This window comes from Neofelis nebulosa, chromosome X (assembly GCF_028018385.1).
Source record: "Neofelis nebulosa isolate mNeoNeb1 chromosome X, mNeoNeb1.pri, whole genome shotgun sequence".
Lineage (NCBI taxonomy): Eukaryota > Metazoa > Chordata > Mammalia > Carnivora > Felidae > Neofelis > Neofelis nebulosa.
The window spans coordinates 91,633,034-91,656,627 of record NC_080800.1 but is presented as its reverse complement, the minus strand read 5'-3'; the positions used below and the strand labels follow the sequence as shown (position 1 = coordinate 91,656,627).

At 37.0% G+C, this 23,594-nt stretch overlaps 1 protein-coding gene across 1 annotated transcript in view; it reads right to left on the bottom strand.

The window, feature by feature from the left end:
* The window catches only part of ALG13 (ALG13 UDP-N-acetylglucosaminyltransferase subunit), a 61,043-nt gene that overhangs the window by 30,256 nt on the left and 7,193 nt on the right, over positions 1–23,594 (bottom strand). The window contains 10 exon segments of the mRNA XM_058714165.1: positions 1,275–1,437; positions 1,641–1,722; positions 4,980–5,052; positions 6,450–6,496; positions 7,227–7,277; positions 9,348–9,431; positions 9,993–10,175; positions 10,178–10,210; positions 10,212–10,328; positions 10,331–10,364. Coding sequence (XP_058570148.1) covers positions 1,275–1,437; positions 1,641–1,722; positions 4,980–5,052; positions 6,450–6,496; positions 7,227–7,277; positions 9,348–9,431; positions 9,993–10,175; positions 10,178–10,210; positions 10,212–10,328; positions 10,331–10,364 — 867 coding nt within the window.

The window sequence follows — 23,594 nt, the reverse complement described above, 5'->3', positions numbered from 1 at the left end:
TATTGCTGGTCCCTTGCTGACTATAAGGAAGCAAGCAGTCATGTTCACCAACCACATGTGACAAATAGGTGAGGGTTCCCTCAGGCTGACAGCCAGCAAAACAACAACAACAACAAAAAACACATTTCTCAGTCCTACAGCTTCAAGAACTAAATGCTGCCAAGAACCATGTGAGTGTCAAAGTGGATCCTTCGTCGGTCAAAACTCCAGGTAAGAACTCAATCCTGGCCAACAACCTCACTGCAGTCTTGTGAGACCCGAAGCAGAAGACCCAGCTAAGCTGTGCCCAGATTCCTAGTCCACATAAACTGTGAGATAAGTGTGTTAAATTGCAAAATCTGTAGTAATACTGTCATGAAGCAATAGGTAACTAGTACATCTTGCTTTTTTTTACTACTATAATTGCCCAAAGCCGGACATCTTTTTTACTACTATAATTGCCCAAAGCCGGACATCCTTAGGACAAATCATCAGTGAAGAATGAAGCAACTTTTACCCTGATGCACGAGTTCCACTCCCTGCATTCCCAAGTAAGTTTAAAAACCTCTCTTCTACAAAAAAATAAATTGCAATCAAGACAAAAAAGACAAGGTTGACACCTGACTGGCACCAAGCCTATATCAATTTCCTTCACATAAGTAGGAATCAAGAAGAAATAGAAGACAACACCTACTTTATTATCTCTGACACACCAGCTGTTTCCTCAGAGGCCACAATCTATATTTCCAGCAAGTACCAAAGGCAGACACTCAAAGGCTCTTAAAACTCCCCTTAGTCTGAGAAATTCTTTTCTACTAGCTGGATGTGTGTGTGCTACTTCAAGTAACCACTGTGAATCTCAGTTACCAACTAACAAAATGATAGTGCTGGTTTACAATCAGCTTTTTCTCATAATATGGTCCACAGCTTACCTACATCAGAATATTTGGAATATACTTGTTAAAAAAAAGAAGATTCCTGGCCCCACTCTCACCTCAAATTTTGTGAAACTAGGCCTAAGAATCTGCCTTCCTAACAAGCACCATTTGAGAATCATGGGGTTAGATAGTTCTAAAGTCACTTCTAGCAATTAAAAAAAAAAAAAAAAGGATTCTGACTTGGATCAAACCTCCGAAGCCTGAACATCTCAAAATACAACATATCTTTTTGGTAAAATTTCTCTTCCCCCAATAGAAAATGGGTCTCCACATACATATGTGTGGGTATGTCAAGCCCCTTCCACTTTCAAATGATGATGTTGATCTTGAGGTTGACACCCCCTTTCCCTTTATTACCTATTACAAGCTGAACTCTTGCAGTCAACATGGACATCCTCGCTGCCAGTCAGAGCATGGTTTCTGTTCTTTTTGGAACCACTTCGAAACAATTCAACTGCAGTCTTCAACTCTTCTTCATCCACAAAAAACACATCTTTATAGAGAATTTCATACAGTACAGCTAAAGGAAAAAAAGCCAAAACTCCAACTGTCAAAGTAAGATCTCTTTAGGACAATGTGAAAACAGCCATAAGCCAGTATACAATTTCAATAGGTGCCAACAAAACAGCTTAGAAGAGTTACTTACGGCGGGTCCCTCAATTTAAAGATGGGAAAACAAAATCATCTGAAACACACCTAACTATTTGTAAAGCTTTCACATACCCTGGCAAACAGCTGCACTTGACTGAAATTGTTTTGAGTACACTGAATCATAATGGCCATTACTTGAATAGCAGAGTAGAATCTGAAGAAAAACACACAGAACAATTAAGTGAATGTTACATATCTTACAACCATGAAATACTTGAAATTAAATTGCTAACCAGAAATTGAGAATGAATTTGTTTTTTAAAATGTGATTTTTTTTTCGATCCCACATATTAAGTAATATCACACAATACTTGTCTCTGACTCATTTCACTTAACACGCCAATTATATATCAATAAAGCTGAGGAAAAGTGATTTTTGAAATTTGAATAAAGATAAATGCTAGCTATAACTTTCAAAAGATGTTCTCAAAAGTGACTTTTATTTTTTTTTTTATTTTTTTTAACGTTTATTTATTTTTTTTGAGACAGAGAGAGACAGAGCATGAACAAGGGAGGGGCAGAGAGAGAGGGAGACACAGAATCTGAAACAGGCTCCAGGCTCTGAGCTGTCAGCACAGAGCCTGACGCGGGGCTCGAACTCACGGACCGTGAGATCATGACCTGAACTGAAGTCGGACGCTTAACCAACCAAGCCACCCAGGCGCCCCTCAAAAGTGACTTTTAAATGCCAAGATTAAAATCACTAATAAGGCTACACTGAATCTAAATCACATTCCCATTAATGTAGCCAACAAGTTCTGATTTGTGAATTTGCAAAAATATGGAACTTTTACAAATTGAGTAAATCTAGTAGAAATCCTAACAGAAGTCAAGAGACCCAGCTTAACTTTGAAAAAGGACTGCAGAAATTATGTCAAATATCCAAATACTCCAAACTCAGATCATGAGGGCAGGGGGAGACTTAATTTACTCAAAAGGTTATCCATTCTACCGAGTAGTAATATATGAATACATTATATAGGAACAATACTGCTAAAGAGACTTTCTTAATGAATTAAGGCACTGAGATAGCTACAAAAGGAGTCAATTTCTTAGCTGATCTTTAGTCTCTAGTTTTCCCAAACAATTCAAAGCCATGCTTACTAACCAAAATATTTTAGTAAAAATGCTTGCAGGCTCTGTATGATGAAAACTGTCTGAATAACAGCTCCAAAACCTTTTTAAATTTTGGTTCAAAAATCTGTCTTGAGTAAGGGATATATCTAACCATAAGTCTATTTTATTTCTTTTATTTGAGAGACAAAGAGTGTGAGTGGGGGAGGGGGGGAAAGGGGGAACAGGAGGAGAGAGGGAATGAATCTTAAGCAGGCTCCAGGCTCAGCACGGAGCCTGACATGGGGCTTGATCCCACAACCCTGGGATCATGACCTGAGCCAAAATCAAGAGTTGGACACTCAAATGACTAGAGCCACCCGGGCACCCCAAGTCTATCTGATTCTGAAGCCACGTCTCGTATTAGCAACCTGAGGGACCAAAGAGGATTCTCTTGTGTTCTATGGGAGGATGTTGCCACTGAGCTTCTTTGGCAGAAAATTCCAAGTCCCCTGTTTGCTGCCTTCCTGCCTAATCTGGGCTAACTTCTTCCAATAATAAAGTTCTCTACTTCAGGTCTATTATTCTTCCCTAGCCTTTTTTTGAAATCACAATTCCAACTCCACCAGTATAAACCATTTCAGAGTATTGAGGGCAAGTGTCAAGCTAAAGTAACTCACGGTAAAGTTTAAGTTATGAAGTTTCACACCACTCTGAGCACTCTGAGGGGTTATTTCCGTTTAAGAGTTTATTAATCCAAAAGAAAGTGAACAGATTTTGAGCAGAGAAGCCCTTTGTAATTTGGACTAGAAGAACTTGGAACTCCAACTAACAAAGGTCAATAACTGGAGGCAGTTGTTAAGGAGTAGTTAAAGGAATCCGGCTAACCAGAACTAAATAAATAAGAAAAAACTCCAGAGATAACAGTATAGTTTCTTTATTGGAGTGGCAAGAAGTTCCATTTTGATTGGAAGAGGTGTCCCTGGTGGTATTGGTATCCCAACATAAAATAATAGTTCTGATACATACTTGTGGGTAGGCAAGTACGATATAATGGCATTAAACTAGTAAAAAAAAAAATGAGGTAGATCTAGATTACTGATGAGGATAGGTGAAAACAAATAATATGTTTAGTATGAGCCCATCTACATTAAAAACATTATATAAATGGTGCCTGGGCGGCTCCGTGAAGCATCCGACTGGCTCAGATCATGATCCCCTGGTTCCTGAGTTCAAGCCCCACATTGGGCTCTGTGCAAAAAGCTCGGAACCTGAAGCCTACTTCGGATTCTGTGTCTCCCTCTCTCGCTGCCCTTGCCCTGTTGGCACGGTCTCTGTCTCTCTCTCAAATAAGCAAACATTAAGAAGTTTTAAAAAATGTTGCCTGAAATATATTCCATGGTGTGACACAAGCCTTAAAAAGTCAATTACTGTATAGTCTATACTAACTAATCAAATAATTGGGATAAAAGCTTTTTTCCTTAAAAACTTTTTGGGTGGCTCAGTTAAGCATCTAACTCTTGGTTTCAGCTCAGGTCATGATCTCAGCTTTGTGGGATCCAGTGCCCTGTGGGGCTCCACCCTGAGGGCAGAGCTGGCATAAGATTCTCTCTCTCTCTGCCCCTTCACCCCCCTCACTCTCTCAAATAGATAAACAAAAACAGAAACAAAAAACCCAGATTTTTTGGAAGAAACACTGTATACTGAAAAACAATCTGTTTAACGGCTAAGAGTTCTCAACCAACAAAACCGCTTCCTACTATTTTCCAAGCATCTTACTGGGCAGTAGTAGCACACTGGCCTGCTCTCAAGAAACTGAAGATTTAGGAGAGAAATAAGCATGAAAACAAATACAATGTGATTAGAATTACTTGGGTGATGCTAGAGGAAGGAACACAAAGGGAGGAAAGAACTCCAGGGGAGTTGGGAGTTTCAAAGGAGTTAACATTGGAGATACAAAGGAAAAGAAAAAAAGTGTAAGTTGGAGTATCTGGAATCAAAATATACTAAGGTTGTTAAGACAGTGAAGATGAAAAGGGTTGACTAAATGCCTAGCTTCCAGGTTTGAACCTTATCTCCTAGCCAACAAGGAGCCAACTGAGGTTTGGTTTTTTTGGGTTTTTTTTTTTTAACCTATTACAGGACTGGTAAGGTAAGGTCTGTTCAGGAGGGTGGCTAACAACACTCAGGATGACTAAATGGAGAGGTAAAGGCTGGTGGCGGAGAAGCTTGGCATTTAGACTATGCTTCCCCCCCTCCCATTAATTAGGTAACAAAGAATGATTTCTTATTATCTTGTTAAGCCAGCAGCATCATTCAATTTCTTTTATTTTAGTAAACATTCACTCATCTTCTTACCTTGTCTTCATAGCCATTATCTGTGACACAAGTTGGAGGCTTTCCGGGACAGCGATAAAGAATGAAATCCCGACTACACAGGTAGAAAACAAAGGTGGTTGAAAAGAGATAATTTAGTATATCCAAGAAGATAGTTTATAAGAACAAGTATTTGGGCTTTCACACTGCCCACCTTATTCATATAAAATAATCTGAATGTTTAAAGAGGCTAAATAATGTTAATTCAAAGTAGATAGCCAACTTCTCTAAAGTCCTATGGATTTCTTAAACATATCTTAATTTGGGAAAAGGAGAAGTAAAGAAGATAGGTTCCCAACTGTATGTGTGCTTCTGAGTTTTGGGGGCTCCGCACTTATTTAAAGCATAGGCTGGCAAATTTTACTTGGTAAAAGACCAGATGATAAGCATTTCAGCTTTTGCAGGCCGTATGGTTTGCTCAACTTTGACTTTGTAGCATGAAAGCAGTCAGACCCTGATAAACAAGCACAAATGACTGTGTTCCAATAAAACTTAATTTACAGACACTGAAATCTGAACTTCATAGAATTTTCACATGCCATGTAACAGTACTCTACTTTTCATTTAACCATTTATAAACTTTGAAGAAAGCATTCTTAGCTCGAGGGCTATACACAAAAAGAAAGCCAATTTAAAAGCTGGCCCTTGACTTAAAAGCAACAACTGATTAGTCACCTGCCCGATGCCTCTTCTATACAACTTCTTGATGGATTTAGTGAGAAATGAGCAGACTGCAAAACACTAACTTGAATGAGTACCCATAACCAGAAGATTCAGACTATACCAAGGTATATGCCATCTCACCATCCTAAAAACTGTGAAGGAAATCTTATGTACAGATCAACTTCCTCAAATGAACAAGATTTCCACTAGCCTCTACCCCACACTAGAGAAGTATTTTTCAATAGTTCTGTGCAACCCCACAGCTTCCAGAAATGCCACTTTTGCTATTTTGGGGACCAAAGTGACAGAGCAGTGTTTCTCAAAATGTTCATTATCATGTGCCTAAAGAGCCTTTTTATTTTTAATTTTCCTATGAAATTTTAATACCAGAGATATACCATATATCTGCTTATGTACTGTAACCCTCTGAAGGACTACAAACCACTATAGTATCTAACATCTTTTTGTCTTCAAGAACCAATTTCTACCCTCTTGGAAGCTACATTGCCCCACTAAAGATGCATTGAAGGGGCACAAAGTTAAACAGACAAGAATTCTAAGAGAGACATTCTGATTTTCTACAGGAATACCAGCATTCCTTAAAGTCCTTTATTTCATTCAAATGGACACAAACTCTAGAGGCTCTCCACCCAAAAGTTAACACAAATTAACTTTACTTAGACATCTTCATTCTACAGATCATTCCCAAATCCCAAAGAGCCTTTAATATAAACTTTACACACAATGACACATATGCACTCAGTCTTTAAAAAAAAAGATTTAACTTACTTATAAATTAGAGAAAGAGCTCTTATTTCCAGCTGGCCAGCACTTTCCTAAACATAAATAGTACATAAACTTTTAAAAAACATTCTGTAGCTATCAGGTAAAAGTTTTGCAAGTTCAACAAGTTATTTTGGATGCTTAGCGATGTTTTAAATGAAGAATTTGTAGAACACACTATAACTTGTTTTAAGATATTGTGTTACTCATTTACATAAACTTATTCTGAAACTAATAGTCCTAAAGACCTTCTCAGTTAACTATGAAGTAACAAGGACAGTTAATAGGAGAGATTTAAAAGGCACAATAAAAATGGAATTAGTGTTAAGATTATGAAGTTAGCAAGGTATTTAGTAAATGCTAAGTCCAGAACTATGGAATTAATCACATAAATTATTTTTAATTAAATATGTGTTTATGAAGCTTACTCCCACATAAAGGGTAACTACAAATCAGGGGAACTGTTGAATAAAAAATGTAACAAATGACCTCTTGTAACATTCATTGCCATCCCTCCTCCCCCATTAAAGTGAAAGGACTTAGGCTTGTCCTGTTTGCAGTCTATGGATGATAAAATTGTTGACATAGAATTCTCAACATTCAACACAAAATAGGTCAACTGCCAGCTTCGAAACTTTTGCAAGAACTATTTCATTCAACACAGCTGGCTACTTAAGAAAATAGGTTGCGTCTAACTAAAGCTAAGGTGACACAGCTGAATGAATACTTCGGTTTACTATTCCAAATACTCTGAAAAGATTAAACCCCCGTATTTGATCTTACCTTGGGATCTCCCAACCGTTCCAGGTATTTCTCAAAAGATCCCTCCACATACTTCAAAAATAAAACAAACTTGACTTAACCAAATACATAGCATTACTAAAATCTGATTATATTCTGCAATATTACCCTCCAATGGGTGTTTGTTCAGCTCAACAATTATGGTATTCAAGGACTATTTTGCACAGCACCTCAAGAAGATTTGCACATACACAAAAGTTATTAGTGGAGAAAAGCTGGACTTTAAAACTGTCCTAGGAATTGGTCCTGGCTTATCCACATACCAGTGCATTTCATCAAATGGTAATGCTTTTGAGTTTCTTTTGAAATGCCAATTTAAGTAACTTGACAATTTTCATAAATCATGCAAACCCAATAATCACAAGGACTTTAAATTTTAACAGGAGACATGCATTTACAAAGTTAAACTGAGGAACTTAAAGGGAATTTCATTAGATTCAGAAAAGCCTAGGGCACAAGGGAACTTCTTGGGGTAATAGAAATGTTCCATATCTTGACTGCAATGGCAGTTGCAGGACTATGTATTATTGCCCAAACTGAAAATGCCAAACTTAAAATGGTAAATGTTATTTGTGTGTAAAATACACCTCAATAAAAGTAAAAGTCAACTCGGGGAATAGAACATATGTCTAGTTTCATGTATATATTATCACTGGACTTAAAGATTAAATTTCAATTTTGCTCAATCCCTTTTTAAACAGCTTGCGGTATAACTGACTGACAACAAACTGTACATATTTAAATGGCACAAATACATTTTGACACATGTATGCACCCACGAAACCATCATGACGATTCTGATAGTGAATATATCCATCACCCCCACAAGTTTCCTTGTGTCCCTCTGTAACTCACACCAACCTCCAACCACTGATCTGCTTTCTATCACTACAGACTGGTTTGCATTTTCTTAAGTTTTATATAAAGAAAATCATATTCTGTATGCACTTTGGGGGAGGGTCTGGCTTCTTTCTCTTGGCATGATTATTCTGAGATTTATCCATTTAAGTTTTAAAATTTTACACAAGTCTTTGTTACTCAAAACATGATTACTGTATCAGGAACAAGAGCAAGCATCACTTGGGAGTTTTGTTAACAATGCAGAAATCTTGGGCCCCAGCTCAGACCTACTGAATCAGAATCTGCACTTTAACAAGATCCCCAGGTGATTTGTATGCACAAAAATACTTGAGATGCACTGTTTTACACCATGGTCTTGCATTTGAAGTAATTCATGGATAATCTTTTCCCCAGGTGTTGTAAAGACTGTAATTAACTTTAACCTGGGTAATAAGCTTTAAAGTCAAGAAGGCTTGACAGTTTTAAGATTCACTGAAACCTGTTGAGAAAATTAAGAGTAAACCTCGAACAGCAGGCTAATGCCCATAATATACAGTGAGAAGACAACAAACAGTACTGGAAGGGCTGAAAAAAATTTAAAGCCTCACAAGAGGGCACACTTCAAACCAGACCTTGATAAAACCTCATTCCATTAATAAGAATTCAAATACTTCAAAGTATGCAAAATGTCTTCTAAAAGTTGTTTTAAAGCCAATTGTTAGTGGCAGAGTACCTATTACCAGTTTGTCACATGAAAAGGTAAATGTTTAGAACTAATTTGTTTCCTTACAATTAGGTTTTGTAAGACTATTCATATTGGCTCAAGAGCATTGTGCACAGAATTAAGAGAACAGAGGGGTTTTCCCATTTGTACATATTTGAAAGTATACATTAAAATATCAACATAGCCAAACTCCTTGTGAACTATGATTACTTGTTCGAAGAACAGTGGTATGGATGTAGAATACAGGACACTAGTCAAAATGTAACGTTTTAGGGTTTGGGAGGTTTGGGGAGGTCTACGGGGAGCAGAAAGTAGTGGGAAGGATGCAGACGAACTGTCTTAATTCTCAATTAGAGTACAAAATAGTCTAATTCTGGAGGTCTAGAGGTATGCTAAAGGGAAGGCAGCTGAAAATTAAGTATTTGCTATTGAGAGGAAATTGCATGACATAATTTTCATCATGTACACAGCTCAAAATTCATTTCCCGTTTACTACACACTCTACCGACATCTCTACCTTACTTATGTGTTCTACTTACAGACTCAAAAGTTTGTTGATTTTCTCTCATATAGGAGACACAAGCCTTCCTGATTTCCAAATGATGGACCTGGCTGCAAAACAACTAAAAAGAGAAAGACCAGCTCACTCTCAAGTCATTTGAAATAGCTATCAAATTAGAATGATGAACTGGACACTTAAGTCCATCTTATTCAAAACATATGTAGGACATGGGAAAATTAGGTCCTGACCTTACTAAAATGTTTTTGCCACCCTTAATGAGATTGGAGAGAGATGGTTTGGTCTTACCACCCCCACCCCTTTTCTACTCATGGGCACAGCCTATGAGGTTTCCTTAGGCATAAAATTTAGAGAAAGTAGGGCTGCTTATAAAGGATCAAGATTCATTTCAAAGTTTCTGTAATCCCATCCTTATTTCTCTTACATTCCAAACTAGCATTTAGAAAACAGAAAAGACAGCAAAGGCACAGCAATATATTTGGACTGATCAGCAAAGGCCTACACCAAGCTAGTAAGTGCCAGGTAGACCCGGAAGTTTTTACTAGGAAGAGAAAGGGGATTTTTTTTTTTTTTTTGGTGGGCTACAGGTCTTCTAGCTACAGTACCGTGCCATGTTTCAAACCCTGAAAACTCAGTATAGGGAAGATACATATTTTCCTTTTACCTGCTCCGAAATAGCCCGAAAGAGGCAAGAGGCATCCTTGGCAGTCAGCTTTCGAAACAGCCCTAAGCTGCCTAAATATTCATCCATTGATGTCTCATTCAGAGACTTCTGGCCGCAGTACTTTTTCCATCCTTTATGCATTTTGCCAGAGGTGGGGGTGAGGATGGGGAGAAAGGAACACAAATGCGGCAAGAAGGAAAAAGCAAGGTGCAGGTAGGAATGGGTAGCAGTGACAAGGGCTTGCTTATGCAGGTATCCGGAAAGCAGCCCAGAGTCTAGGGATGAGAAGGCAGTTGTCAGCGCTGTAGAATCCTGGCACTTCTCAGGAGCAGGAGAAGCAAAGGGCTGGCTCGCCCGGTACAAGTCGGGACCCTGTGAAAAGAAGAGGAAGAGCCGATGCTCCTAGGAATAGAGAACTGGACTTGAGAAGACATGGGAGAAGGCACCTGCGGAGCTACCTTGTTGGGGAAGGATGGGATTTACGCAACGAGCCCAAGGTTGAGAGAAGTATGCACAAGCAGCTGAGCTTTGGGACCAAAAGGAAGTCAAGTCTGCAGCTTAACTCAGGGCAACTGTGGCACGAGGCTGCAAAGGGACTGCAACAAGGCTCAGGTGTGTACGATGTAGCTTGGCCCACATTGTATCGCTTTAAGGTCTCTCGCCCAAGTTCCCTGCTCCTCTCATAATTTCATGGAGATGAGAGAAAAATATTCTAAACCTAAATAACTAGTAAGCTTCTGTATTAAGAACACCTTTAAAGACTACATAGGCTGGTGGGGGGGGGCAGGGGTCTCCCTTGATCTATAGGGGCAGAAATCACAGTTCAAGCAAGTAAAATGCCAAAGCAGATTTCTGGATACTTCCAGTATGGGAGTTAAGTAATTTTCTCATTTGGTTCTCCTATAGAATAATAACCCTCTGCTAGGATCACAGAAACTAAATCCATTAGCTATGCTAGGAAACACTGATACAATTCTTGACTAATGTCCTCAAATTATTGTAGAGCATTAACAAAAAGAGATGATGCAAAAATTGTTTCTTAAAAAATGAAAACAATGGAAGTTTAAATTAAACAGCAGGAAAGGAATGTCTTACCAACAACATTTCAGTGTATTAGAGCACTTTTCTGGGAAAACTACTCTAGAGTCTAAGAAAACCAATGTAAACAGGACCTATTTGTGAGGTTCAAAAACAGAACTGATCACTTGCATTACTTGATTCCACTGTCAAGTGTCTTTTTATTAAATGCCAAAATCAAATTCCTTAATTAAGCTGCTTTGAAAATTGTTTTTCTTATATCTGTGGATCCAGTAGTAATCATGACCACCATGCCTATAGGAAAAGCATCAATAATCAATCTTCTAATTTAAGAATGAAATAAAAGCATGGTTATAAAACAAGTAAAATCCTGACTTCTTTTAGCATATCAATTTGAATTACCTTAATTTCTTTTTTAAAGAAACAATAACACTAGGGAAATTACGCCTTTTGAAAAACCATGAAACATGGTTTGGACAGAGGGATCACCATCTTTTTCTAAGGCCACAAATTCATTGAGAAAAATTAAGAGGTATAAATGAAAAAGTTAACTCATTTTGGGAAGTTTTTACCTGTAGAAAAGAATACAAATTCTTCATATTTATCGCTATTTACACTAAAAATAAATACATAAAACTTCAATTAGTACAAATCCACATACTTCATTTTGAGGAAGGAAATCAAAGGGAAAACTGGGAGAAGAAAAAGAGAACCAGAAAAGCAATAGAAGAGCAGGAAATAAAATAAAAATTAGAGACAAGGAAACAAAAAGAAACAGGAAGAAAACAGAAAAGGTGGATACAGAAATAAAAAAGAAAGAAAACAAGAGAGGAACATACAGAGAGGGCACACAGAAAAGACCCACACAAATACAGTTAACGGATTTTTGACAAAGGTACAAGAGCAGTTCAACAGAGAAAAGACACTATTTTCAAATGGTGCCGCACAATCCCATCCATATATAAAATAGAAAAAAATGGTCTTTATACCTCATCTTTATACAATTAATCTTCTGTAACTTAATTAAAATGGACCAAAGGCCTAAATGTAGAACAAAATTTCAAAACTTTCAGAAGAAAGCATAAGGGAAAATCTTCAAGACCTTGAGTTAGGCAATGAATTCTTAGATATAATAAAAATTAATTGGACTTTATCAATATTAAAAACTTGTGCTCTACAAAGGACACCGTTAGGAAAATGAAAATGGCAAGCCATAGACTGGAAGAAAGTTTTATCAGTATATTATCACACGTCTGACTAAAAAGCTTTGTATCAAAAATATAAAAAAAAATTCTCAAGTCAACAATAGGAAAACGATGATACAACTAAAAAATGCCCAAATGATTTGGGGTGCCTGAGTGGCTCAGTCGGTTAAGTGTCCAACTTGGGCTCAGGCCATGATCTTGATGTCTGTGGGTTCAAACCCCGTGTCAGGCCCTGTGCTGACAGCTCAGAGCCTGTAGCATGCTTTGGATTCTGTGTCTCCCTCTCTCTGTCCCTCCCTGTCCACGCTCTGTCTCTCAAAATATATGTTGAAAAAATTTTTTAAAAAAATGCCCAAGTAATTTGACTACACATTTTACCAAAGATATAGGAATGGCTACTAAGCTAAAAAGATGCTCAACATCATTCGTCATTAGGAAAACGCAAATTAAAACCATTAAGAGGTATCAATTCACACCTACGAGAATGGCTATAATAAATACACAGAACAAGTATCAGCAAGGATGTGGAGAAACTGAAACCTAAGTGAAAGAAGCCAGATGCAAAAGGGGGTTGATTCGAAAAGAGACAGGATTATACTTATATGAAATATACCAAAAAAGCACATCTACAGAAAGCAGATCAGGGAGATCAGGGCTGCCTGTGGTTGGGATACGAATAGGGATTAACTGCAAACAAGCACAAAGGATCTTTTTTGATGTGATAAAAAAATGTTCCAAATCTGTTTCTGCACATTTCTGTATATTCACTAAAAATTAGTGAATTGTACACTTAAAACTGATCATTTTAACAGCTTTTTAGTTTATATACCCTGTAATTCAAAGTATAATTTCAATAATTTTTAGTACATTGAGAGTTGTGCATCCATCGGCACCATTTTAGAACATTCTCATTACACCCAAATGTAACCACATCCCGTACCAACCAACTGCTAACCCCCTATGCCCACAAACTCCAGGTAACCACCAATCCACTTTCTCTCTATATTTACCTATTCTAGACATTTTACATAAATGGGATCATACAATATATGGTCCTGTGTAACTGGGTTCTTTCACTTAGGTTTTAAAGGTTCACCCATGGGCAGCTCTTTTCTGCCCATGGATCCTGTCCCCATGCTTTAATAAAACCTTTTATGCACCAAAAAAATAAACAAAAGGTTCACCCATGTTGTAGCATGTATCAGTATTTCAATCCTATAGTTAAACTATACTGTATTTTATTTATCCATTCATCCATTAGTACTAATGTGGGTTGTTCCCACTCTAGCTTTTTATGACTAATGCTGTCAAACATTCATGTGCAAGTTTTTGTTTGGACATGTTTCTATCCTCTTGGGTAACACCTAGGAATGGAGTTGCTTGCTGGATCAATGTTTACCGTTTGAACAACTGTCAGGCTGTCCTCCACAGCAACTGCACCATTTTACGTTCTCATGGTGTATGAGGGCTCCCATTTTTCCACAACCTATCCATAATTACAGTCCATCTCTTTACTATACCCATCCTAGTGGGTGTCAGTGGTACCTCATTGTGGTTCTGTTTTCCATTTCCCTGATGGCTAACAATGCTGAAAATCTTTCATGTGCCTCTTGGCCATTTGTAGATCTTTAAATGAGATACCATCACATACATCTTAAAATGACTAAAATTTTTTAAAAACTGAGAATACCAAGTGTTGACAAGGATGCAGAGCGACTGGAACTCTCATATGTTGCTGGTGTGATATAAAATAGTACAACCACTCTAAAAAATGGTTTAGCAGTTTCTAGAAGGTTAAACAGAGTTGCTACATGACCCAACAATTCCACTTCTAGTTATCTACCCAAGAGAAATGAAAACTTCAGCTCACAAAAAACCTGTATATAAATGTTTATAGCAGCTTTATTCATAATCATGATTCCCCCCAAACTGGAAACAATCCAAATATCCTTCAATTGGTAAATGGGCAAACTAGCACATCCATACAACAGAATACTTCTCAGTATTAAAAACAATAATGAAGTATGCATAACTAAAAGACTGCATTTATGACATAATGGAAAAGACCAAACTACTGAAAGGGAAACCAGATCAGTTGCTGACAATAGTTACGGCTATAGGAAAAGGCTGACTACAAAGGGATGGCAGAAAGGGATAAATGGGGATGATGTAAGTATTCTATACCTTTTTAAAATTTTTTAATGTTTACTCATTTTTCAGAGAGAGAGAGAGAGAGAGAGAGAGAGAGAGAGAGAGAGAGCTAGAGCAGGGAAGGGGCAGAGAGAGAGGGGGACAGAGGATCTGAAATAGGCTCTGTGCTGACAGTAGACAGGCCGAGGCAGGGCTCAAACTCAACAAACCGTGGGATCATGACCTGAGCCGACGTGAAGACACTTAACCAACTGAGCCGCCCAAGCGCCCTAGTATTCTGGATCTTGGGTGTGGTAGTGGTTACACAATTGCACATTTGTCAAAATTTATACAACTATACAAGAAAAATGCTAATTTTGCTGTATTTCAACTGAAAAATAAAAAGCAGAAAAACAGAATTAAGTTGAGGAGCTCACAGAATGGACGAGAATGAAGACAAAAACCAAGAAAATTAGAGGGTCACTATAGGATGGCCAACATCTAACCAAAAGGAGGCTCCCCCCAAAAGATAAAAAGTATAAGGGGAAGAAATGATGGTGATGATGATGAAAGGAGAACTGTAGCATTGCAGGATAGGAGTACCTGTATTTAGAATGAAAGGGTCCATGAAGTAGCTCGAACAATAAAAGCAAAAAAGATGATCAGCAATGACTTCAGCCATTTCTGAAGTCAGGGGATCAAGAGGAAAAACAGGTCACATACAAATGATCACACATAGGAGTAGCAATAAACTTCTCAATAGAATAACTATAAGCTAGCAAACAATGAGGTTCAGTATGTGAGGGAAAATTATTTCCAACCTTGAACTCTATACCAAGCTATCAATCAGATGGGAGAGTAGAAGCATTTTCAAACATGAAAGATTAAAACAATTTACCTCCTTTCTACAAAGTTATGGAGGATATTTGAAACCAAAATAAAGAAGTTAAACCACAAAATGGGGGATGGGGGCAGAGTCCTAGAAACAGAAGATTCATTGCAAGAGAGAAGCAAAATGATTTCTAAGATAAGGGTGAAAGGGAAATCCCAGGAAGACACACATTCAGCAGGACTAGAGAATAACCAGTTCACATAAAAGGACACAGAACTCCAGCACGCGCGCGCGCACACACACACACACACACACACACACACACGAAAAAAAGAACTCCAGCACAGACATTTCAGAAATAAATAATGAAAAGTTACGGATAAAAGATATTTAACCTCTGGAGAGTGGGAATATTTTTATGGAAAAAATGGAAAAATAAGCAAATGAAAATACTAAAACTGAGGTTAGTTTTATAGAAAAGGGAATGTAATCAATGAATGTGGACTACAGGACTCAGATGTGAATACTGTATTTAAGTAATCCTGTCAACACTGCAAAGAGATCTCACAAGAACTGAGAAAACTAAATTTTTTTTAATTTAAGTATTATCTACAGACTTCCTACTATGGAAGAAAAGGAAGAGGAAGATAAATCCTCCTCCTCCATGTTAGCAAGTCTATAGGTGATATTTAACAAATGAAAACAAGTTTGAACATATTCACTTATAAAACATAAAATCATGCAATATGGTCAACTACTGAAAGCAGAGTCAGAGATGGGGAGAAGTGGACCGCAGAACTGCTGTTTGTTATACACCTTGTGGAACTAGTTAATCTTTTATACTACTTACATTTATTATCTTAAATAAAAAACTTTTAAAGTATTTGGTAAATGAGCAAGAAACAATAGCATAATAAACTGGGAAAGTAAATGGGAAATAGAATTTTATAGCTACAAGGGACCCCTTATTTTGCAGAAGCAGCACGTTTCAAATAATTCTAAAACCTCCAGATTTTCACTTCCTGTCATTAACAATACTAGGACTAGAATTATGCACTGATTGTTACACAACTATAAAGAGGAATCGAATATCAAAAAAAGAAAAAATGAACAAAGGCTCTGAGGTGGTTAAGTACAGGTTACATTCCCCCAAATTAGTACAACAGAAGTTTTTTAAAAAGACCTGTGGGACAATAGTAGACTCCATCTTGTATATAACGGCCACTTGGTATTATTTAATACTGCCCTTTCAACGTATGTATTGCACTTGAAATCTCAAGTGGCTTACTATTTTGGGGGGGGGGGGGCTTGCTATTTTAAGTAGGCTCCACACCCCATGCAGAGCCCAACTTGGGGCTTGAACTCCAGACCCTGAGGACCAAGACCTAGCTGTGATCCAGAGTCAGACGCTCCACCAACTGAGCTACCCAGGCAGCACCCTGGCTTACTATTCTTCTACAGCAAACTACTCCAATCCTGTAAACCTCTAGAACAGTAGTTTTCAAGTCAAGGGCTCCATAAACTAGATTACCCCATGCCTAGAGTTCTGACTCAGCAGGTCTGGCGTGGGTCCCAAGAACGTGCATTTCTAACAAGTTCTCCGGTGAAGCCGATGCTGCTGGTCCAGGACCACACTTTGGTGCTCTCAATGTTGTTTCACAAGTTATAAGCGTTCCTAAAGAATTTCAAGATGAAAATTTCTGGAAACCCTGCACACTATAATCCAATCTTTGAGGTTCACAATGCCCATTAGCAGTATCAAAGGCTCTAAGGAATGCTAAAATCATCTGCTTAATTTTGACCTGGCCTTTTCCATAGGGAAAAGTACTTTGTAGAAGTACAAAGATTCTCCAAAAATCTTCCCAAAGATTTGGGAAAAGCCAGATCCAAAGTGAATGGCAGGGAACTTTACCATTCAAGTTGCCAACAGTTTTTAGTGCACAATAACTACTGCTATTAAATTGTTGCAGAGATTGAAAAATGTTGCTGTACAAATTTGTGATCTAAACCTAAGGTTCCTGTAATAACCACAGAAGATACTGAATGTTCAGGGGTGCTTGGGTAGCTCAATCAGTTCAACGCCTACTTCAGCTGAGGTCATGATCTCAAGGTTTGTGAGTCTGAGCCCCACCTCAGGCTCTGTGCTGACAGTTCAGAGCCTGAAGCCTACTTCAGATTCTGTGTCTTTCTCACTCTGTGCCCTCCCCCACTTGTGCTCTTTCTCTCTCAAGAATAAACAAACATTTAAAAAAAATTAAAAAGATACTGAATGTTCAGTGCTTAGCACAAAGTACTTAAGTATTGAATGCTGTCAGCTGCAACCTGACAAAACAATTCACTAAGAAATTCTTTGGTCAAAAAAAAAACAAAAAAAAAAACAAAAAAAAACCCCAGAAGAACCAGAACAGTTTCACCTAGATTCTACTGGAAATCAAGCCAAAGTTCAAATATAACTCCCCAGAGGTGCTTTCCCCAACACTGATAAAGTTTCTTTCAATTCTGAAAATAATGGAACAAAAAATAATTGCCTTAAAAACTATTAGGTACTATATACTCTGGTTACAGATTAAAATAAATTGAAGTAAATCAAAATAACTTGTAATAATTAACATTACTTGACTTGTCAAGAAACTGATGTGCTTTAACTTTATAATTACTGCTTTTTATATTGTAATTTAACTTGAAAATGTGACTTATTAGTGCTAGAACTGTTTCTTCACTGATCACATAAGGAAATTCTTTGTAGTACAACATACAAATACTAGTAGTTTCAGTTCTAAGGTAACACTCCTTTCCTGTTTCAACCAGTTAAATGAGGTACATGCCTGAAAAATTTTTAAAGCATACATTATCTGTGACATACATGGTTCACTTGTGAACTATGTATGTCATGATGTTTCAGAGTTTCTGTTTTAGTTACTGAGAGGCAACATGGTTCCATGAACGGAGTATTATGAACTTGGTTATGCCACTTTCTGAGTCAGTTTCCTCATCTATAAAATGAAGATGGGTTGCGTGATGTCTAAGCTCTTTTTCAGGTCTAAGAAACTGTGACTATAGGTGACTCAATGGTGGATAACGGATTTGCCCTCCCTTTAAATGGTCAACTTTGTGATCAACATTAACCATAAAAACAGCCTATATGGGGATTAACCTATTATCCTGGCAAATTATGTGGTTGGCCCACATAAAAATGAATAAATCTTACCTCACCAAATGAAATAAACTGACCTAGATTTTTAAAGGCAACAAAATTTATAACTATACGTGATGATGGCTTCAGCTAAACTTACTGTGGTAATCATTTTGCAATATATGCATGTATTCAATCATTATGTCGTACACCTTAAACTTCTACGATGTTCTGTCAATTATCTAAAACTGGAAAAAATTAAAATGACAATCACATGTATGTAACTTGGGAAAGAAGCTGCTGAGAGGCAATAAGTATTAAAAAAAACACTTAGTACTAAATCATTTCACATTTTTAGTACCACGATAACACAGGGCCAATTAAGGGAAATAGCTCAACTCTACAGAACCTCTGAGGTTTTTCATTACTGAAAAATATTAACAGTAAGCATTTTTAACAGCACCCTAAACTAGAACCCGTCACTTCTTTCCATAGTGGACATTTAAACAAAATTAGCAAAGCAGGATTTAGGAGGAAAGGGAACACAATGGTTCCAAAACAAAATGTGGCCACATGACCTTACTCAACCTCTTCTTCAAACGTCAAGAAAAGAGACCATAAAGAATTGATTTCCCAGAGCAGTGATCCTTGTTCAGGTATGCAAAACAGAAGAAACATTACCGAGAGCCACTTGCTTTTTCTGTCTCTTCCCCACTTGCATCTAAAGCACTCTAATAACGGATTAGAAAAAAAAGGAAAATAATACTTTGCTTAAAAAATGTGTCATATTGGCACAGAAATACTAAGGTTTTTTTTTTTACTTTAAGTTCCTTACAGTGTCTTAACAGTCTACCAACATGGAGAATAAAGACCAGAACACACTTGTTTTGATGCACTTACTTAAATCTCTAAATAATCTTTTATTCTCTAACTAGAACTCCATCTAGAGACTGACTAGAATCCAAAGATGAAATTCAGTGAGGACTTTGCTTTCTGTATCACTTACAAGTATATACTGTGAATTTCAAGGAAATCTAAGTCCATTCCTACTTCTTGAAACAAAAACTCTAACCGAGAAAATGTATTATTTCAATGACATTTTTTATTTTCAAACATGCCACACAATTGGTTTTAGGTCTTATAAATCACCTATGAAGGAAGTTAGTTTTACGAATTCACAAATGGGAAAATTGAGATCCAGAAAATTACTTAGGCCCAGGACTTAAGAATGTTTTTCACTCCTAAATTTGGGGAGTGTAATTATCCACCCACTTCACACTGGAAATAGAGAAACAACCAATAGGTTCTGTAAGAAGGAGAAATGAACAGTAAAATGATGCAGTATAGGGTCTCACACACACATCATTCCAACAGTGACTATCAGAGTTCAACAAACAAATGTTAAAAGCACACGTAACAGTAAATAAGGTACAATACTGTATTGCTTCACCAAATAGCCTAATCTAGCAGATCCTAAAATAATTACTACAAATGAAAAAATCCATTTAGTTCCTTTTACCAATTAGAAACAGTGCTACACAAGACATTATGGGTTATGTACAGAGTTAACAGAATATTAAAAGTAGTCTCGAAATGTGTTTGGTAGGTGTTAAACTTGATAAGTTTATAACTGATATGTCATAAAACTGGGAATTATTAAGCTTACTGTATTTAATCAGAGGGCTCCATTAAAAAGGAGTCTGGTAGTTATCACCAGAACACTAATGAACAAATGAAAATACAGAAGTTGGCCTCAGTCTGGGGATTCTTAACCTGGAACCTTGAAGGTACCTGTAAGAACTCCCTGAAATTCATGGCAAGATGTGTCTAAGTGTCAGTAGAAAAAAATGCAATAGTTGTAAATGATCACGTCAATCAAAACAATTTTGGCTAGGATGTAGTAAAAATTCATAAACACAATAAAGAGCTAGGAGAGAAATACCAAAATAGGTGGTATTTAATGGTCTAAAAGACCCAGAAATATTTTTCAAGACTCAAGATCAAAGTCAATAAGCATATATTCTTCATTTCTATTTGAAGCAAGCTAGGTTTGCTCACCTGCTGTCTGGCCACCTACAAAAATTGTGAGAATTTAAAGAACTATTCAATATAAAGACTGTGCTACAATAATCATGTAAAGAGTTACCCATTTAACAAGGAATTAAATGTTTGGTAGTTGTCCTAAATCTCAAAGTAATCTTTTACTGGAACACACCATAGCTACTTCTTTTAATAAACCTCTTGAATTTTAACATCACCCTTTACCAAAAATTCCCAATTGGTACCATTATTTGACAGATCCTTAAATACCATTAGAATATTACACAGATCAGCACTACTGTTTTAGATGCCATTCCTGTAAATACCTGATCCTACAAACTTCATACAATGTGATGACCACATCTTTCTTATGAACCAGACATCCTAGATAGACTGTACGAAATGAATGTGTGCAAGATTACAGTGTTTCCTAATCAAGACCATGAGAGAAAGTGCATTTATCATTCATGGAAAGCCTGTGCTTCAGGCATGGATTTGAGAATAAGTAAGACACTTCCTCCTCAACTAGACTGTTGAAGAGTTCCTCCAGAGCAGGAGTCACATCTTGAGTGCAAAAAGTAGATTCTTATCATGCATTTATGTTAAAAGACTAAATGAACAAATAAATAAATGGGCTCGAGCTATTTAGGAAGTAAAGCTAAGAGAACCTGGTGATCAATCAGATATAAAGGGTTGGAGATAATAAGCCTGGAGTACTAAATGGTAACACCATCAATATGGGCAAGGATCTCAGAAGGATGAAAAATAGAATTTTAGTTTGGGACACATGAAGCTTACTGTGCTTAGAGAATTAACAGACCTACAGGCAACTGGAAGTACCATTCAGGAGCCCAAATCAGAGTTGGGGGGATATAAATAGGAACATCAATAGTAGCTCTGGGAGTGATGAAAATACCAAAAACATACAAAGAGAAAAGGACCAAAAATAGAACCTAAAACAAATATTTAGAGAAAACAAGAGCCAGTAACTTGCAATCACCTGGGAGAATTTCTCCACATCAGTATGCTTTTAAATAATGATGTAAAAACTAAAAAAGGTTATATACCTGTGGTTATCATACTATCAAAATTCCTTAGAACAATCCTGTGACTTCAAATATTCTACCCTCTCACCATAAATGATGGAAATACAATGGAAATCACCATTCTAATTAAAATTCCCAGTCCATCAGACATTTCAGTGGCATAAAACTTCCTTTCTGTGTTATCCTGAGCTCAGTTCCTCATTCCCAAAATGGGAGAGTAACTATTTCAGAGTCATTGTAAAGATTAAGTGACCTCGTATCTGTAAACAGCTTAAAATAGTACCTGATACATACTAATCACGCAACAGGGGTTAACTATTATTATTTCTTTCCCCACGCCCCCACAAAAATATAGTATTAATTATACAGCAGAAAACAGATTACCACACAACTATCTGGACCACCCATTCCAAATGTTTCTGCCAAATCAGTTTCAAAAGGCCTGCCCATACATCTCATTTCTTAAGACTGTATGCAGATTTTGGGTCATCTCCGAAAATTTTATACTTTGAACAAATGAGATTAGTGCTTATACCATAAAGAAGGGCCACGAAAAATACCTACAAGTCATTCCTGACTTTCTTTAGTCTTGGAAAACTCTTCCTCAAACTATCAAAGTAGTAGTACACATTTTTATACTATGCTTTTTATCTACATGATTTACCTTTGAAAGCAAAGTAGTGTTCCAAAGTGTCTAAAATCACACACTTGATAGTATTTTCAGATAATGACTAGCTGACCCTGGAACAACATGGATTTGAACTGTGCAGGTCTACCTATACTCAGATTTCTCCAATACAGTACAGTATGGTAAATGTAGTTTCCTTAATTTTCTTTACATTTTATCTCTAGCTTACTTCACGTTAATAATATAGTATGTAATACACATAATATACAAAACATGGGTTAATCGATGATTTATGTTATCAGTAAGGCATCCAGTCAACAGTAGGCTATTAGTCAAGTCTTTTGGGACTCAAAATTATTTACATGTAAATTTCCAACTGCACAAGGGTCTTGCACTAATGCCCACATTGTTCTAGAGTCAACTATACCTTTAAATGTTCCAGAATCTCAGATCAAGTTCATCAGTTGTGCTGTCTTACCCACCACCAAATCCTTCCAGCTGTCTTTCCTCCCAAATCATAATAAGCAGCCATCAATACTCCTTACTTCCCAGGGTCGTCCTATAACCTCACATCACTTTTCATCTAACAACAGCAACTTCCTACCATTACTTATCTACTTCTGAACCTATCCATGATACGAGTTTCTCAAAATACTGAACTTTCTTTTGCTTCCCCATCCCTAGAAATCTAAATACCTCTAACGGAAAACTGTTACTCTAGAAATCTAAATACCACTAACAGAAAACTATTAAATATAAAACGACATTCCACTTTTCCACTGATTTCAAGAACCTGAAGCCTGCCAGGTAATGAAACGAAATGAATTTCAAAGCAAACATTCCAAATAGAATCTTGATTACCATTAATTTTTTCATAAGGACCAATTAATAGGTAAACGGGCAATTAATTTATCTGAAGCCTCTTCCCTCATCTATAAAAAGTTTGTAGTACGTATGCTTAATATTCTATTCCAACTCCAAGAACCTACAATTCTTTGTCTTAAAGTCTTCATTCATTCAATCTGGTATCAATCCTACCCATGGTAGTTTGCTACATTCCAAACTCAGAAATCAGTTTTCTAAGTCCAAGGTAAGATTATACCCCAAAGAGAAACGCAATTAAGTGTGAAATTCCTACTAAAATAAACTTCTAATAAATGAACAAAACTCTCCTTGGAAGGGATTAAAGTAACTAAACACTAGGCAAACAACTATAAAGAATCAAACATACCATTCTGGTATGGCAGAGCACAAGACCAGGAGTCAAAGAGCTGCTTCTAGCGGCAGCTCTGTCAAAGGCTGTTATTTTAGACAAGTTGTAACCTCTGGCCTTCCTCATCTGAGAAATGATGGGATTGGACTAGATGACTTCAAGAATTCCTGTCAAATCAAAATGACTCTGAGATACCTTTTGATTTTTAAGCCGAACAATGGGTATTAAATTTCACAAAGGTATATAGTCCAGGGAGATCACTACACACAAATAACACCATAGGGTTAAGCCTCTGCTAAATGAAATAATGGAATCTGAGTTATATATTCTTGTGGGA